The following is a 14708-nucleotide window of genomic DNA, read 5'->3' as shown; positions in this document are numbered from 1 at the left end:
CCACTTTCCCAAGCCTGGCTCCGTATACCTTTGGCTGTTTCTGAGATAGACAGCTGAGGTAGACAGCACTGGAATCCCATTACATAGTTCCCAGTTGGCAAATCAAATAGTAGAAGCCAGGGGCTGGAAAAACAACCTTCGTGTCAACAGTCAAGATTGACAGGAAAGATGACAAGCTGGCTACCACCATCACTATACAAAATAGTTGAACCAGCAATATTCCTCTCTTTCAGTAGCTCACACACTTGGGGGACACCATCGGTTTGCAAAATTATTATTATTATTATTATTATTTTAAAGATTTTATTTATTTATTTACAAATGTTTATTTATTTTTGAGAAAGAGGTAGAACACGTATTGAGTGGGGCGTGGGCAGAGAAAACAGGGGAACAGAGGATCCAAAGCAGGCTCTGCACTGACCTCAGTGAGCAGCTGATTGCGGGGCTTAAAGTCAAGAACCTAGAAATAAAACAAAAACAAAGAAACCCCCAACACAACAACAACAACCCCCCCTCCAGAAAAAAAACCCTCGAGATCACCTGAGGGTTGATCACCTGAGCTGAAGTCAGATGCTTAGCCGACTGAGCCACCCAGACGCCCTTAGAGATTTTATTTTAAAGTAATCTCTACCCCAACGTGGGGCTCAAATTCACAACCCTGACATTAAGAGTCACACACTCTACTGACTGAGCCAGCCAGGTGCTCTGAATTTGCAAGATTATAAAAAAGGGCACACACATGAGGGTGAACAAATAAGGTGAACAATATAAATTCTGTGTGCAGAAATGAACACGTGCAATACTTGAATATCTATGGGAGTCGAGGAGCCAGAGCTGGAGAACTTTGGGGGACAGGATGGGAAGTTTAATTGGGAAAACTGAGAAATGTGGGAGGGGAAATGTCTTTGGAAGGAAGACGAGTTCAGCTTTTGACGTGGTTAGTGTGCTGTGGACAATCCGTGGGTTGTAAATAGCAGGAAATACGGTTTAGGATTTTGAGAGAGAGAGAGAGAAAGAACACTAGTGCTGACAGCTAACATCAGCAGCCTTCTCAGGGACCTCATAGAACACTGTGGCAGGGGAAGGGGTCTGGCAATTGGACAGCTCTCCTTAATGACTTCATTAGACTCATGAACCACAGGAAAGTGGCTTTGTCATTCCAAACTAGATGTTCTTCAACCTCTGGACTTTATCTGGCAAAGGCTGGAATTAAGAGCAATGGGAAGCATCAGGAATCTGAGCTTCATGTCTTTCCTCTCTTAAACTCCTTGCTTCTCAAGGAATACAGCCTGTATTTTGGTTTTAATATTTTGCCACCCACTCATGTTTTTGTCCAGTATGTTTATTCAAATATCCTTCTGTGTGTTCCGTACACAGTAGCTTTGGTACAAATGCACTATTCTAAGAAATTAGGTGCTTTTAATTTTATTTATTAAAACAATTTTTTTAATGTTTATTTACTTTTGAGAGAGAGAGAGAGACGCACACACAGTGCAAGTGGGGGAGGGACAGAGAGAGAAGGAGACGCAGAATCCGAAGCAGGCTCTAGGCTCTGAGCTGTCAGCACAGAGCCCGACGTGAGGCTAGAACCCAGGAACTGCAAGATCATGACCTGATGAAGTCGGATGCTTAACCAACTGAGCCACCCAGGTGCCCCACATGCTTTTTATTTTTTATTTTTATTAAAATTTTTTTTAGATTATTTATTTTGAGAGAGTTTGTGAGCTTGAGCAAGGGAAGGGTAGAGAGAGAAGGAGAGAAAGAATCCCAAGCAGGCTCTGAGTTGTCAGCACGGAGTCCTATGTGGGGCTCTAACCCATGAACCCCACGAGATTATGACCTGAGCCAAAGTCGGACATTTAACTGACTGAGACACCCAGGCACCCCAATTTTTTTTTGAATTAAGTAATCTCTATGCCCAACATGGGACTCAAACTCAGGACCCCGAGATCAAGAGTCACTGACTAAGCCAGCCAGGTGCCCCTGGGAAGCTAGGTGCTTTTTAAATCATCGAGATGAATAATGATGATGTTGGAGAAAATATCAGTGAAACTGACTCAGGGTGACCAATTCCATTTCATTTAGTAACTCGTTCTCCTTTTTACACGCTTATGACCAAACTGAAGTTTGAAGAGCAAACTATTTGGGAAGTATCTTATTTTACCTTCCTTCATTATCTTCCTCTTTAGGACCACTCAACAACGATCACTGTCAACCCATGCAAGAAATGTGGCAACTAAAGTCCACCCCTACACAATACGTTGCTTTGCATATTATTTCCTTAACACACAATTTATTGTAACACATTCCTTTTCTTTCCCCATGGCTGCTAAATCAATTCGGGCTAAATTTTGTGTTAAATCATCCAGCTTCAAGATGGGTAAATTATGACCTTGGGCTACTCTTTTTTCTTGCAGCTGGGAAATCTCTCAGCTGTGTGTCATTTCACCAGAGTGGTCTTTTAAAAAGAAGTCACAGAGCCTGATGCAGGGCTCGAAATCACAAACTGTGAGGCCATGACCGGAGCCAAAGTCTGACGCTTAACTGATTGAACCACCCAGGCGCCCCACACCAGACTGGTCTTGAAGGTGGGTAGCTCTTGGTGAATTTCTGCAGAGTGGCAATGCTGGCTTTAAAAATGCCACAGTTGGACTGTCCAAAAGGTGTACAAACAATCGTATTATTTACAAGTCATCTTTTAGCCTTAACACATGGTGAAGCGTTTCCAGATCCCTTTCCTTGAATCAGCTCAGCAACACCCTTTGTTGTTGGGTCCACACTGCCACTAAGACTTCAGATGAAAGATGCTTTGGGCACTCCAGCCTCTCCGACACCCGAGAACGGGATATTTTTGGTTAAGTGCTGCCTCCTGGCGGCAGCTCTACTGCCCGACACCTTCCCCTCCTGGTGGAGACCACTTCCTTTAACTGGGGATCTCGAAGCTGATGCAACAGCTTCTCCGAGGGGGCGGGGAGTTGAGACGCCCATCCGAGAGACCCCTCCCCTGGCTCCCGGCGGGCGCCGCTCCCTTCCTCCTCCCCCATGGGACTTTGCAGTCCAGAGTCCCTCCGGAGTTTCAGCTTTGCATCTCGGGGCCGGAGGCGGGGTTGCCAGGGTTTGGGGCTCTGGCCCGACCCCCGTCGGGCAGCCAGCGCGAGCAGGATTGGGAGGGTGGGAAGAGGAAGCTGAGCGTCCCTGGGGCGGAGGACGCGCCCAAGGGTATCCGCAGACACTTCCCTGTCCCAGGGGTAGCGCAGCTGTGCCTGAGCGAAGAGAGGGCAGGGGAGCGGGTTGCAGGCCACCTCGGCTCTCAGACCCTGGCGCCCTTCCCTTCACCCACCACGCTCCCCTCCTCCAGCGCTTCCTGAAGCCCGGGGAGGGGCGGGGGCTGCTTGGCCAGGGGGAAGGAAGGGAAGGGGACGCCGGGTGGGGTGGGTTGCTGGTCCCTCAAGGCAGACCCCGGTTTGGCCTCCGTATCCAGACCTGGACGTCGGGGGCGACCAAGCTTTTAAGAGGAGCATTGAGGGTGGGCGGCGGCTGGGTAGGGGTTTGGGAAGGCGAGGTCTCGGGGCTGCGGATACGGAACACCCAGGGGCCAAGGGAAAGAGGGTACTAAAGGGAGCCGGCAGTGGAAGGCGAGGCGGGGCTGGGGAGTGTGGGAGAAAGGGGCAAAGGTGAGGTCGGCCTGCTGGCTGGACGGGGGCGGAGGGGTGTGGGGCCAGGGTCATGGGGGAGGGGAGAACTGCGGGAGGGCGTCCCCTACGGGGTTTGCGGTACCACTCTTGAACTCGCCTGCGTTCTCCTGAACCTGAGCCTCGCCTCCCTCTGCCTAGTCGTCGCTGAGCGGCCGTCGCATCTTGCTCTCGCAGCGCGCAGACCGGTCACCTGAGCCTGGACGTGGGACCAAGCGGCCGAGAGCTTTTCGGATCCGGGAAAGCGCGTTAGATGCGGGGCCTTTTGTTTTCCCATTAATGAAACAAGTTCAATCCGAACCATTCTAGGCCTCCCAGTAAAACAAAATGATACCCTCCCACTCCTTCAACCCATTACTGTCAAAAGGAATAAATACTTCCAGATACGACTTGCTTGGTTTAGGAGCCAGAGCAACAGACGCATATAAGTGGGTCAGAAGGGCAAGTTCAAGGACGTTCCCAGAGCCCAGGCTGCTGGGAAATCAGTCTAGGAGGAACAGCATTGTTTATTCATTCCTGTATTCTTCCAGCAATTATTCTCGACATGTGCTCTGCCCTGGGGATACAGGGTGAAGAACGCCCCGGTGGTGCTTTCTTCTAGTGAGGGAGGCGCCCACAAACAGACGAACTCTGGGGGTGGTCGTGCCCTTGAAGAAAGTCCAGCATGGTGAAGGGGTGAAGACCGACAGAGGGAGGAAGTTGCTCCATCACAGACTCCTCAGGGAAGGCCTCTGGTAGTATGGTGTCTAAGCATAGACCTGAATGGAGTGATCGAAGGGATGACCGATATCACGGGGTGGGGGTGGGGGTGGGGGTGTGGGTGAGGGGTGGGGGGGAGGGCTGAATATTGCAGGCAGAGGGAACAGCAATTGCGAAAGCTCCGAGAGGGGAGCATGTCTGTTGTGTGGCAACAGCAAGGAGGCCGCTGTGGCTTGAGTGGAGTGACAGTGCACGGGCCAGTGCCATCAGGGGCAGCGCTAGGGCTGTCTTCCTAGGACTTCCCTCATTTGCAACTTGGGCCTGACCCCAGACTGGAATTAAGGGGCAGGCCAGCTGGGCAGCGGCCTGGGTAGAAAAGGGCACTAAATTATCCTTGGGGTAATTCCGACATTTGGTGCCAATGAACTCTGATTTCTGTCTGGGTCTCTTGGTGAACCGTAAATTGGCTCCCATACACTGACAGAATCCTTGACGACTGCTTACCTGGACTGTTTGTCTCCAGAATAATTTTGCAACGTGCAGGTACAGGCAGAAGTTGCAGGGTGTGGCCCCCCCCCCCCCCCCCCCCCCGAGACCAGCCAGCCAGCGTTGTCTAAAGGCAGCAGTCACAGCTGGAATTCTGCAAATGCGCCCTCCAGTGTGAAGTGCCCTTCCCTGAGAGAGCATTATGCTATTGTCTACAGTTTAAATGGTTTAATATGCCCACCGAGAAACTGCTTCAGAGAGTTGCATGTGATGAATTCATATAATAAGCTCTAATTCTGAATGGAAAGAATGAGGCTTACCGTTTTTATCCCAACAAAATTGGTATTCCTCCACCCCTGCTAAGTAAAACATTCAACACATATTTAAATGAGCCGGGTCTGAAGGGGTGCCAACTCACTGGCTTGCTCAGGGTGCCAGGGCTGGCTCTTACCCGGCAACACGTGCACCCCTTGAACCAACTGGGGACCTGAACTGTGAGTGGGTGCGTTTGCAGTCGGGCATTTGGCTGTACCCCCACAAGTAGTCTTGCTTGGCGTGTCTTGCCTTACATAGGGGCTGAGTTCTGGTGCCCTAATGACGGATCCTATGCCCTCTGCAGGACCAAGGATAGATCATATATGAGCGGGAGATGACTAGGACATGGAATCAGGAACAGGGGAATGGTTAAGGGCACCAGGAGGGGACTGCCAGTCACTGGGAGAACTTAAGTGCTCAGTAAACATAGGGCTACGAGGAAGTTCAGGGGCTGAGGTGGGGAAGAGGAGGAGCTGAGATTGAGTAGAAAAGGTGCCTAGAGGCCAGCAGGCGTCGAAGTCCTCTGGGTCTGACCGGGCAGTCCCAGCTCCAGCCCGTCCCCTGGCCCCTCCCCGCTGCCGGCCAGAGTCACACATGTGTTTTCCTGTTTTCCATTTCTGTCCCCGTCACCCTCTGCCTTTTCAGCTCCTCGGAGTCAGCAGCTGCTGCAGCTCCAGCCTTAGCTGGCTTCCCTTCCTAGCACCTTCCCCTCCCCCGCCCCCACCCCCTGCTTGCGGGTAGCCCCTCCTCCTTGCACCTGCCCAAAGGTCACGGGACAGGTAAGAGGTGGGAGAGGAGGGACTGGGCCAGAGGGGAAGTGCCGGAGGAGGATGGAGTGAGCGTCCTGCAAATTGGCCAACCGGAGACCCAAGAGCCCGTTGTCTCCCGGCCCTGGCCCTGGCCCCGGCCCTCTCTAGGCAGAGCCCTCTTTCTGCCCAGAGACTTCAGCCCTACGCTAATGGGAGCCCTGGCCGCAGGAGTAAACAATTTCTTTCTTGTTTCACTTTTTTTTTTTTTTTAAAGGGACTATCGTAGCCTCACTGGAATATAGAAAAACAAATGGAGCACTGGGGAGGGAGGAGCTGAGCTTCCAGCTTGGGGTGATGGGGGAATCTGGCTGCACCACAGTCAATGTGTTTTCTCTTTCTGTTGTTAGAGGGGGAAGCACAGACCAGTTGGAGCTAGGAAGGCAGGACATGGGGTCTCTAGGGGAGAAAGTGTCTTCTTCATTTAGCTCTTGAGCTTGACAGAGCAGCCAAGACCCTGAACTGTGTTCTCGTTCCTGGAAGAAGTATGCTTTGGCTTTGTCATTCACAGGTAGGGTTTGGGTCCAGGACTCCACTGGCTGCTGTGCTAGGCGTGGCATGCTGTGGGCCCTGTGCCCACTTTCCCTGAAACCCTGAATCTGAATTTTCACCCATAGGCTATGAGTGTTGTCCTGTAACCTCCACTGGGTACTCAGGGATGAATGCACCTCAGGCAGAAAGAAGACAGGGTGCTGTGTATCAGGAAGGCCGGTATCTCCTGGGGTGCCAGACTCTACAAGTTTCTCCTGTAAAGCCTGGCGTGGGAGAGCCCTTTGCAAGAGGTCCTGCTGGTCCCAGGCTGCCTGAACGGTGGAAGCATTACCCGAGAGCCAGGCTCTCAGGGAGGAATGTGAGCTGCCAAAGACGGTGCCTTCCTGCCCACGGCTGCGATGCTAAGCAGTGGTTAAGAGGGGCATCTTTTCTCTGAAGGGCATTCTCCCCTGTCCAGTTTGCACAGACTAAGGAGTAAGATAGGGAAGATTGCACTGGCGGCACTTCCTAGTGAGACCGCTAGGGTGTGCTGTCCTGCTGGAGTGTGGGTTTCACCCCCCTCCTCTGGGTATCTGTCTCAAGATTCCAAGATAAAGGACTTTGCTTTTCACATACCCCCAGCCCCGGACTAAACCCTGCACATTGCTTTGCTACTTTCCGCCACAGTTTCCCCTTCCTTTGTCCCACCTTCCTCATCTCTCCTTCATCCCTTTCCTTTATGTTCCATTAGGACATATGCCCACCCCTTGGTGCCAGGAAATTTGGTCTTAAAAGGGCAGGCGGCATGACGTGTTTTTATTTGCCAGGCAGTGGCCATCCTAGCAATAGCATCGCCGCCAAGAAGACTTGTAGTCGCCCCTCATCCCTGCAAAGGGATGAGAAAGGGGAGGAGTAGGCTGGGAAGGAGGTAGCCTAGGCATCAGGCTGAAGGATGGCAGAGGCTTTCCATTTAATCTAATCACACCCTCCCCCAGGTAATTCATTAGGGAGCCATCGGAAGGCTTTTCCTGTCTGAGGGGAAGGCCGGTTGGAACTGGTGGGAGGTAGGGGAGATAGCACAGAGCTTCGGCTCTGCTGGCGAACCCACCTGCCTCCTTCACTGGTTTGGCACCCCGACATGTGACTTAGTGCCTCTTGGCGCTGCAGGCAAGCTTGGATGAGATCAAGCATTGGAGTGCTTAGCGGTATGTCTGGCACCTGATAAGTGTTCCATAGATGACAGCTATCATTAACATGAGTGTTGAGGGGGCTGCTGGAAGAAAAGGACTCTCTCCTCTGGAGGGATTTTAGGTATTTGTGAGGATGGCTTAGGAGAAGCTTGATCTCTGGGAAGGGCGAGCTCACCAGAATGTAAAGATGTAGGGTAGAGATAAGCCACCCTCCCCCACACCCTGGGGATTTTTAGATCTTCCTTCTTAGGTTAACCAAAGAGGGTTAGAAAGGGTGTGGGAAGGGACCGGCAGATTTCAGGATGGATAGGATGTATTTCTGTTGGTAAAAGAGAACCAGAATACCAGACCGAAGTAGATGGACTATGAAGCTAGAATATGTGATTTCCCAAAACAATGCTCAACTTTGCTCTTGGCCTGTCTATGCAAGATAGCTCAATGAAATCTCAGTTCCCCATATTTTTAGGAAATTGGACTAAACTTGTATGTGGGGAAGGTGTTTATAGCAATTATTATTATTTTTTTAAGGATGAGAGGGCACATGAATGGGGAGGGGATGCAGCCAGAGGTTTGAGTCTCATTTTCTTTTAAATTTTTTTAAAGTTTACTTATTTGCAGAGAGAGAGAGAGAGAGAGAGAGAGAGAGAATGAGCAAGCAGGGGAGCGGCAGAAAGAATGCAAAGCAGGCTCTGCACTGCTGTCAGCATAGAGCCAGATGCAGGGTTCGAACCCATGAACATTAGATCATGACCTGAGCTGAAATCAAGAGTCAGACGCTTAACCGAATGCACCCCAGAGCCTCATTTCTTGACCTTGTTGCCTTGGAAGTAGATTGAGGCTCAGCTTTGAGGTCGTGGCTCAAATTTGGGGGCAGCCATCCTTTGCTCTGAGGGGAAGTGTGCAGAGTTCTTCTCTTACGAGGCCCGTCACGAGGCATGGGGACTGCACTTACACTTCCTCTAATGTCAGCACGGGCAACAAGCCTTTGTGGCACCCTGTGCAATCTCCCCGCCTTGCCTTTCTTGTTTGGGGCGAGGGGGGAGTGGGGCTAGGGTGGGGCCTGGAGGACAGAGGCTTGTGCATTCCTTCTCAGGCCACCGCCCCGTGCCCCGTCCTCAGCTAATTTCCTCAGGGCCAACTTCCCTGGGGCTAAAGAAACTGCACCCAGTGGACTGTCATTTCTTCTGGGCCCTCAGTCCTGGAGCAGCGCTGACAAAGGAGATTCCTGAGAGAGCGCCTTCTTATCACAGAAAGTGCTGAGCCAAGAGCTCCAGGCTGCCCCTTTTGCAGATGTGAAAGGCCAGTGAACCTTAGACCCAGACAGTTGCTTAACACTCCTCTCCCCCTCCCTCACTCCCTCCTCCCGTCTTGACCTCTCCATTTGATTTAAATCCATAAGCATTTGCCTGGCCTTTCCTCTGACTGCCGGCTGAAAAGGAGGAGTGGTCAGGCCATAGTGCCTGGAGGCTGTGGCTCCCCAGGACTGCCACAGCGGGAATCTGCTGGAACCCAGGTTCAGGGAGTGAGTGTGCTTCCCGCCCTCCCCTCAGCAACCCCCTCCCCTCGCCCACCCCTTGTGCTGCTTTGCGCTGTCCAATCACTTCCTCTCCCCAGTGCCCCAGGCCCTAGCACCTCTCCACTTGGTCCTCCAGCCTCTCCTCTCTTCCTCTCCGCTGTCTCCCACTCTGCAGTGCTCTCGGGCACCTGCTGCTGCTTTAGCTACTTGCCTCAGCTTTGGGTCTTTGGGTCTCAGCTCTCCAGCTGCAATTCCTGGGCGGGGGAGCGATCATCAGCTGCCTCCCATCATCCCTAGGTTGGATCACCCTTTTCCCATTCATACCTTTTTGGGTGATGCACCTATGCTGACGTGGGGGATTGGACAGCAGGAGGCTGGAACACTAGGGGCTGCGAGAGAGAGATGTGCGGGAAGGAAAAGAGGACAATAATCTGTCTTCTTTCAGAGAGGAGTGGGGCTGCTTGGGCTCTGCTAGGACTGCAGACTTCACCTCAGGGTGGTTAAGAGATGCTCCGTGAGCAAGGGGATGGTTGTAGGTTTCCGGCAAGAGGTCCATGAAGCCTTTAGGTTTGCCAGAGTCAGTGTCCTTGGGGAGGAGAGAAGTTTGTGAGGGGAACCCACAGAGAGGCTGCTTGCAAGGTTGGTTCCTAATGTTGCAGCTCAGCACAGGTAACAGGTGAGACTGGAATTGGAAGGGAGACAGGCTTTTTTGGGGCAAGGCTGAAAAAAACACAGGCTCAAATCAGGAAGGTTATACCTGGGGACTGCCAAATTGCCTTGTATCCCAGCAGAGTCTGATAGAACCAGGATTTAATTTTCTATTTTGGAAATCTGGGGGGCAGCACCCTCCTAATGAGGAGAAATGCTGCTTTCTCTCTAGAGAATGAGTGCCTTCTCTTAAAAATTCCACTTGGTGTTGTTTCAAGGAGCCAGCTGGAGAAGAAGAGGTTAATGGGAGATGGGAAGCCAGAGTGAGCTCTCTGAGATGGTGGGCCGGATGTTGTCCCTGTTGACCACCATAGGCAAGAGTTTTAGGTAATTGCCAGCCACCTGAGTTATATCTTCATCTTTCTTCCTTAGAGGGCGATGCCAAGAAGCTGGTGACGGCTTTCTTCTCCTTCCACCATGGCTGACAGCATTAAATATGAAGTGGCCTCCCAGCAAGAGGGGGATGCCTCCCCTTTGGGCGATGAAGCCAGCTCAGGGTCTGAGCAGGTAAAGCTGAAGAAGGAGATCTCCCTGCTTAATGGCGTGTGCCTGATTGTGGGGAACATGATCGGCTCGGGCATCTTTGTCTCCCCCAAGGGTGTGCTCATGTACAGTGCCTCTTTTGGCCTCTCCCTGGTCATCTGGGCTGTTGGGGGCCTCTTCTCCGTCTTTGGGGCCCTTTGTTATGCGGAATTGGGCACCACCATTAAGAAATCTGGAGCCAGCTATGCCTACATCCTCGAGGCCTTCGGGGGATTCCTTGCCTTCATCCGACTGTGGACCTCGCTCCTCATCATCGAGCCCACCAGCCAGGCCATTATTGCCATCACCTTTGCCAACTACATGGTGCAGCCCATCTTCCCGAGCTGCTTTGCCCCCTATGCGGCTGGGCGCCTGCTGGCTGCTGCCTGTATCTGTAAGTGGGGCCAGGGCAGGAGGTGTGGGCTGGAGCGCCAGGGCAGAGGCTGGGATGTGAGTCCAGTAAGCCAGTGAGAAAGGAGCTGGAAGCGAATGCCTCCACAAACACTCTTGTTTTTATTTTATTATTAAAAAAAAAAAGATTCTATTTTTAAGTAATCTCTACACCCAACGTGGGGCTTGAATTTACAACTCCTAGATCAAGAGTTGTATGCTCTGGGGCAAGTGGGTGGCTCAGTTGGTTAAGTGCTTGGGCTCAGGTCATGATCTCGGGGCCTGTGGGTTCAAGCCCCACATCGGGCCCTGTGCTGACAGCTCGGAGGCTGGAGCCTGCTTCGGATTCTGTGTCTCCCTCTCTCTCTGCCCCTCCCCCACTCATGCTCTGTCTCTCTCCATCTCTCAAAAATGAGTAAACGTTAGAAAAAAAAAAAGAGTTGTATGCTCTGCCGACTGAGCCAGCCAGGCGCCCCCTCTTGTTGTCTTTAAATTAGTGTCGGCTTCATGTGAAAATTCAAATGGTAGCAACGTGTAAAAACAAGCAACAATAAAGAGAACACTTCACCTCTTTCCCACTTTCCCAGGGTAGCCCCACTAGCAGTTCGTATGCCCTTCCTGACTTTTTCTTGTTACTTTAAGAAGTGTAGTTTAAAAAAATGTAGTTTTCTTCTGTTTTTATTTTTTGTAAAGTTTATTTATTTTGGGAGAGGTAGTTGTTTTGTTTTTAAAATATGGGATCATGGTACACATATAATTCCAGTTTGTGCTTTATTCCCAGAATTTACCAGTGACATTTTCTACTAAGAGATCTATTTAAAAAAAAAATTATTTATGTTATTCCATGTTAATGTGAAGGATGTATTGCTTATTTAACAAATCAGTCCTCTTAGTGGCCATTTAAGCGGGTTCTAATTTGTTAGTCACACAGGTAATGCGCCAATGAATATCTTATTGTTTATACGAGTTTTTCTGTGGGCCAGATTCTTAAAACCGTCATTTCAATCTACCCTGACTTTTGCTCTGTCTCATAAGTAATGTATTTAAACCTATACATTCAGCAAAGCCACTTTGGAGGTCCCGAGAAGCTGATCGTCTATAGCCCCATCCCCCAGGGGCCTCTGTTCTGGAAAAATGGCCTCCTCGCCTGAAACCTTGGAGACCCTTCCCACACCCCAAATGTGGAGAAGCTTGGAAATTCTGTCATTTTAAGGGGCACCTCCCCCAGCAGCGGTGGCTGCGGAGTGTGGGCATTTTGTACCAGGTGTAGTTGCTCCCTGGATCAATCCTCTCCAGTCGGCTTTGTGTCCTCTTTTCTCGAGGTTTCTCCACTGCCCCATCTTATTCCTCAGCTTCCTCTCCATCCTGCCCCCTTTGACTGTTGTGCGGGGTCCTGGGTGTCTCCATGGGGTTCCCTTGTGCTTTGTGCGTCCGTGCTTGTGGCTTGGACTCCTCTTCGTGTATGGGGATGTTTGTCAGGCATGGCAACAATCAGGGAGGGGAGGAGGGCACTGTCTCTTGTTACAAGAAGGAGGCTTTCCCTTGAGGTCTCAGATGTGATCTATAATGTCTCTTGCATCATTTACAGTTGACTTACTGGGGAAACTAATTTTAGGATCTGTCAGTCTTGAGGCGCTCTCCAGTGTGGGCATACTGTTATGTATCTTGTGTGGTGTAGGGATTATTCCAAGCAAAATTTCCAAGATGGCTGCATCCCTTGAAGTACTAGAATCCAATAATTTTAACCATCTCTGTTGAAATCTCTTTAAAACCAATGATATGTCTGCCTGCCTTCATAACTTGACATTTCTTTTGGTGACTCAGAGTCACCATTACACATCTCAATTCTTATATGACTATGAGGCCTCAGGCCGCTGGGGCGGGGACGAGTGTTGACTTCTTCAGGAGCTTCCAGGGTGCTGGCCTGACTTTAGTTCTGCAGTTTCATTCTTTATGAGTTCCATCTGTGTCATGTCTGACAGCTGTTGTTCCTTGACTCTGGCATTGTGCCTACCTCCATCAGCCACCCCTTTTTAAAAAATGTTTATTTATTTTTGAGACAGAGACAGAGCGTGAGTGAGGGAAGGGCAGAGAGAGAGGGAGACACAGATTCTGAAATAGGCTGCAGGCTCTGAGCTGTCAGCACAGAACCTGATGTGGGGCCCGAACCCATGAACCTTGAGATCGTGACCCGAGCTGAAGTCGGACGCTCAACTGACTGAGCCGCCCAGGCGTCAGTCACCCCTTTTTAATTTGCTGTGTCTAACCGGGGACAGAGATGTCCTCAGACCCTACAGTTGGGTGCACATACACATGCAGGTACACCCTTGTAAGGATATGGGCAGAGTAGCCACAGTTATGGTTTGTCCGCAGAGCTCCCCAGTTAATCAAAAGATACAGTTTTGTGCATGGATTTATGGCATATATATAACATAATTCTGATGGAGTGACAGATAAACCAGATCTGTGTTTGAGCCTGCGTGACCCTAGGCAGGGTGCAGTAACTGTTTTACTTCTGGGCTACTGTGTGGATGAAGTGAGATTTGGTGGAAACCATAAATCATGACTCAGGTGTAATGTATTGGTGATTATTATGTTTGAAATTATTCTCTTTTGGCTGCTTCCAGGACTTTGTTCTGTCTTTAATTACTTCAGAGGGACCTAGAGATCTGGAAGAAGGTTCAAAAGGGCAACCAAGATTGTAATTAAGAATTTAGGGACATATGATTCATGAGTTTCTTCCTTCAACCATTGTCTAACGAGCACCCAATACATGAACATTCTGTCCATACACTACCTATGCAGTAATATCTTGTTTATCTTAATATCTTGTTTATCTAGCCATAGCCATTCAGGAGAAAGGTAGAGCAAAAGGCCTAGAAGCAGCCAAGAAAGAAATTTCAAACACAATAATCATTAATATGTTACACTTGAGTCATGATTTATGGTTTTCACAGCCTCATTTCATCTGCAGAGTGGCCTGGAAGTAAACCATCCCTGCACTTGCCCAATGTCCCGCCACTACTGAGCCCTCCCTCAGGCACAGGTCTGGTGCCCTTGTCACTCCACCAAAGTTGTCAAATATATGCCAACAATGTATGCGCAAAGTGAGGACTGAGGCTGAATCTTTGAACTTAGCGAGAACAGGGATTTAATACAGAACTTTCATTCATTCACAGAACATTTAGAGCATTCTCTGCGCTAGATATTCCAATGAATGCTGGGAAGCAAAGAAGAATAAAGTCTGGACTTTGCCATCCAAGAACTCCTAGTCAAGGAGAGAGACAGATAGGTTAACCAATAATTGTCATGCAATGTAGGAAATGTGGTGATAGAGACACTGTAGGAGAAAGCAGGACAACTTTCTTCATTTGGGGAAGAGGGCTTATAGGAGGATGTCACAGAGACCATGATGTCTGAACTGAATTTTGGAAAGATCCGGAGCTGTCTCCTAGGACACTTCTCACTGAGGGAACTGCTGTGTGACAAGATGTGGAGGTGCAGACAGGCATGGAATGTTCAGAGAATTTCAGGTGGTTGGTATGGCTGGAATGCAGGGTGGGAGAGGGTGAGAAGGCAGAGACTGGAAACGTAGCCCAAGGCCAGCTCCAAGACTGGTTTATACATTGCCTACACAGGTTAGACTTTATCTGGAAAGTGGGAAGTTGTTGATTGTAAGTGGGGAAGTGAAATTAGATTTGCTTGGAAGAAGAACACTGGTGGCCAGGTGGAGTGTTTTTGGCAAGTGTGAGAATCAGAAGGTAGGCACAGCGGTTTAGGGAGTGGACACCTGAGTCCACTTGAAGGCTGGTGAGCAAGGCCTTTGGACCAGAGATGAGGGGGTGGATAGAAAAGTAGTAATAAGGCAGGGTTTCTAGGACTTCTGGATGGGTGTGTGTGGTGGTGGGGGGCA

At 50.2% G+C, this 14708-nt stretch overlaps 1 protein-coding gene and 1 long non-coding RNA gene across 6 annotated transcripts in view; both read left to right on the top strand.

The window, feature by feature from the left end:
- Positions 1 to 2532, top strand: part of LOC124508810 (uncharacterized) — a 34393-nt gene extending 31861 nt beyond the window's left edge. The window contains exon 3 of the long non-coding RNA XR_006961315.1: positions 2418 to 2532. This is a non-coding gene — a long non-coding RNA (uncharacterized LOC124508810). The remainder of the gene's footprint in view (positions 1 to 2417) is intronic.
- Positions 2533 to 5013: 2481 nt separating this feature from the next.
- The window catches only part of SLC7A7 (solute carrier family 7 member 7), a 35708-nt gene continuing 26013 nt past the window's right edge, over positions 5014 to 14708 (top strand). For 3 of the 5 annotated variants that reach the window (XR_006961314.1, XR_006961313.1, XM_047075429.1), the window contains exons 1-2: positions 5014 to 5971; positions 10256 to 10799. Coding sequence is in view for 3 of the 5 variants with exons in the window: in XM_047075429.1 (XP_046931385.1) it covers positions 10301 to 10799 (499 nt within the window). In the remaining 2 variants the exon portion in view is untranslated. The other 2 variants (XM_047075430.1, XM_047075431.1) reach the window with 2 other exon arrangements.

Source organism: Lynx rufus, unplaced genomic scaffold (assembly GCF_022079265.1).
Source record: "Lynx rufus isolate CCGP_SWC_20201006 ecotype Redwood Valley unplaced genomic scaffold, mLynRuf1.p SCAF_13, whole genome shotgun sequence".
In the NCBI taxonomy this organism is placed as follows: domain Eukaryota; kingdom Metazoa; phylum Chordata; class Mammalia; order Carnivora; family Felidae; genus Lynx; species Lynx rufus.
This window is presented reverse-complemented; position numbering and strand designations above follow the sequence as displayed.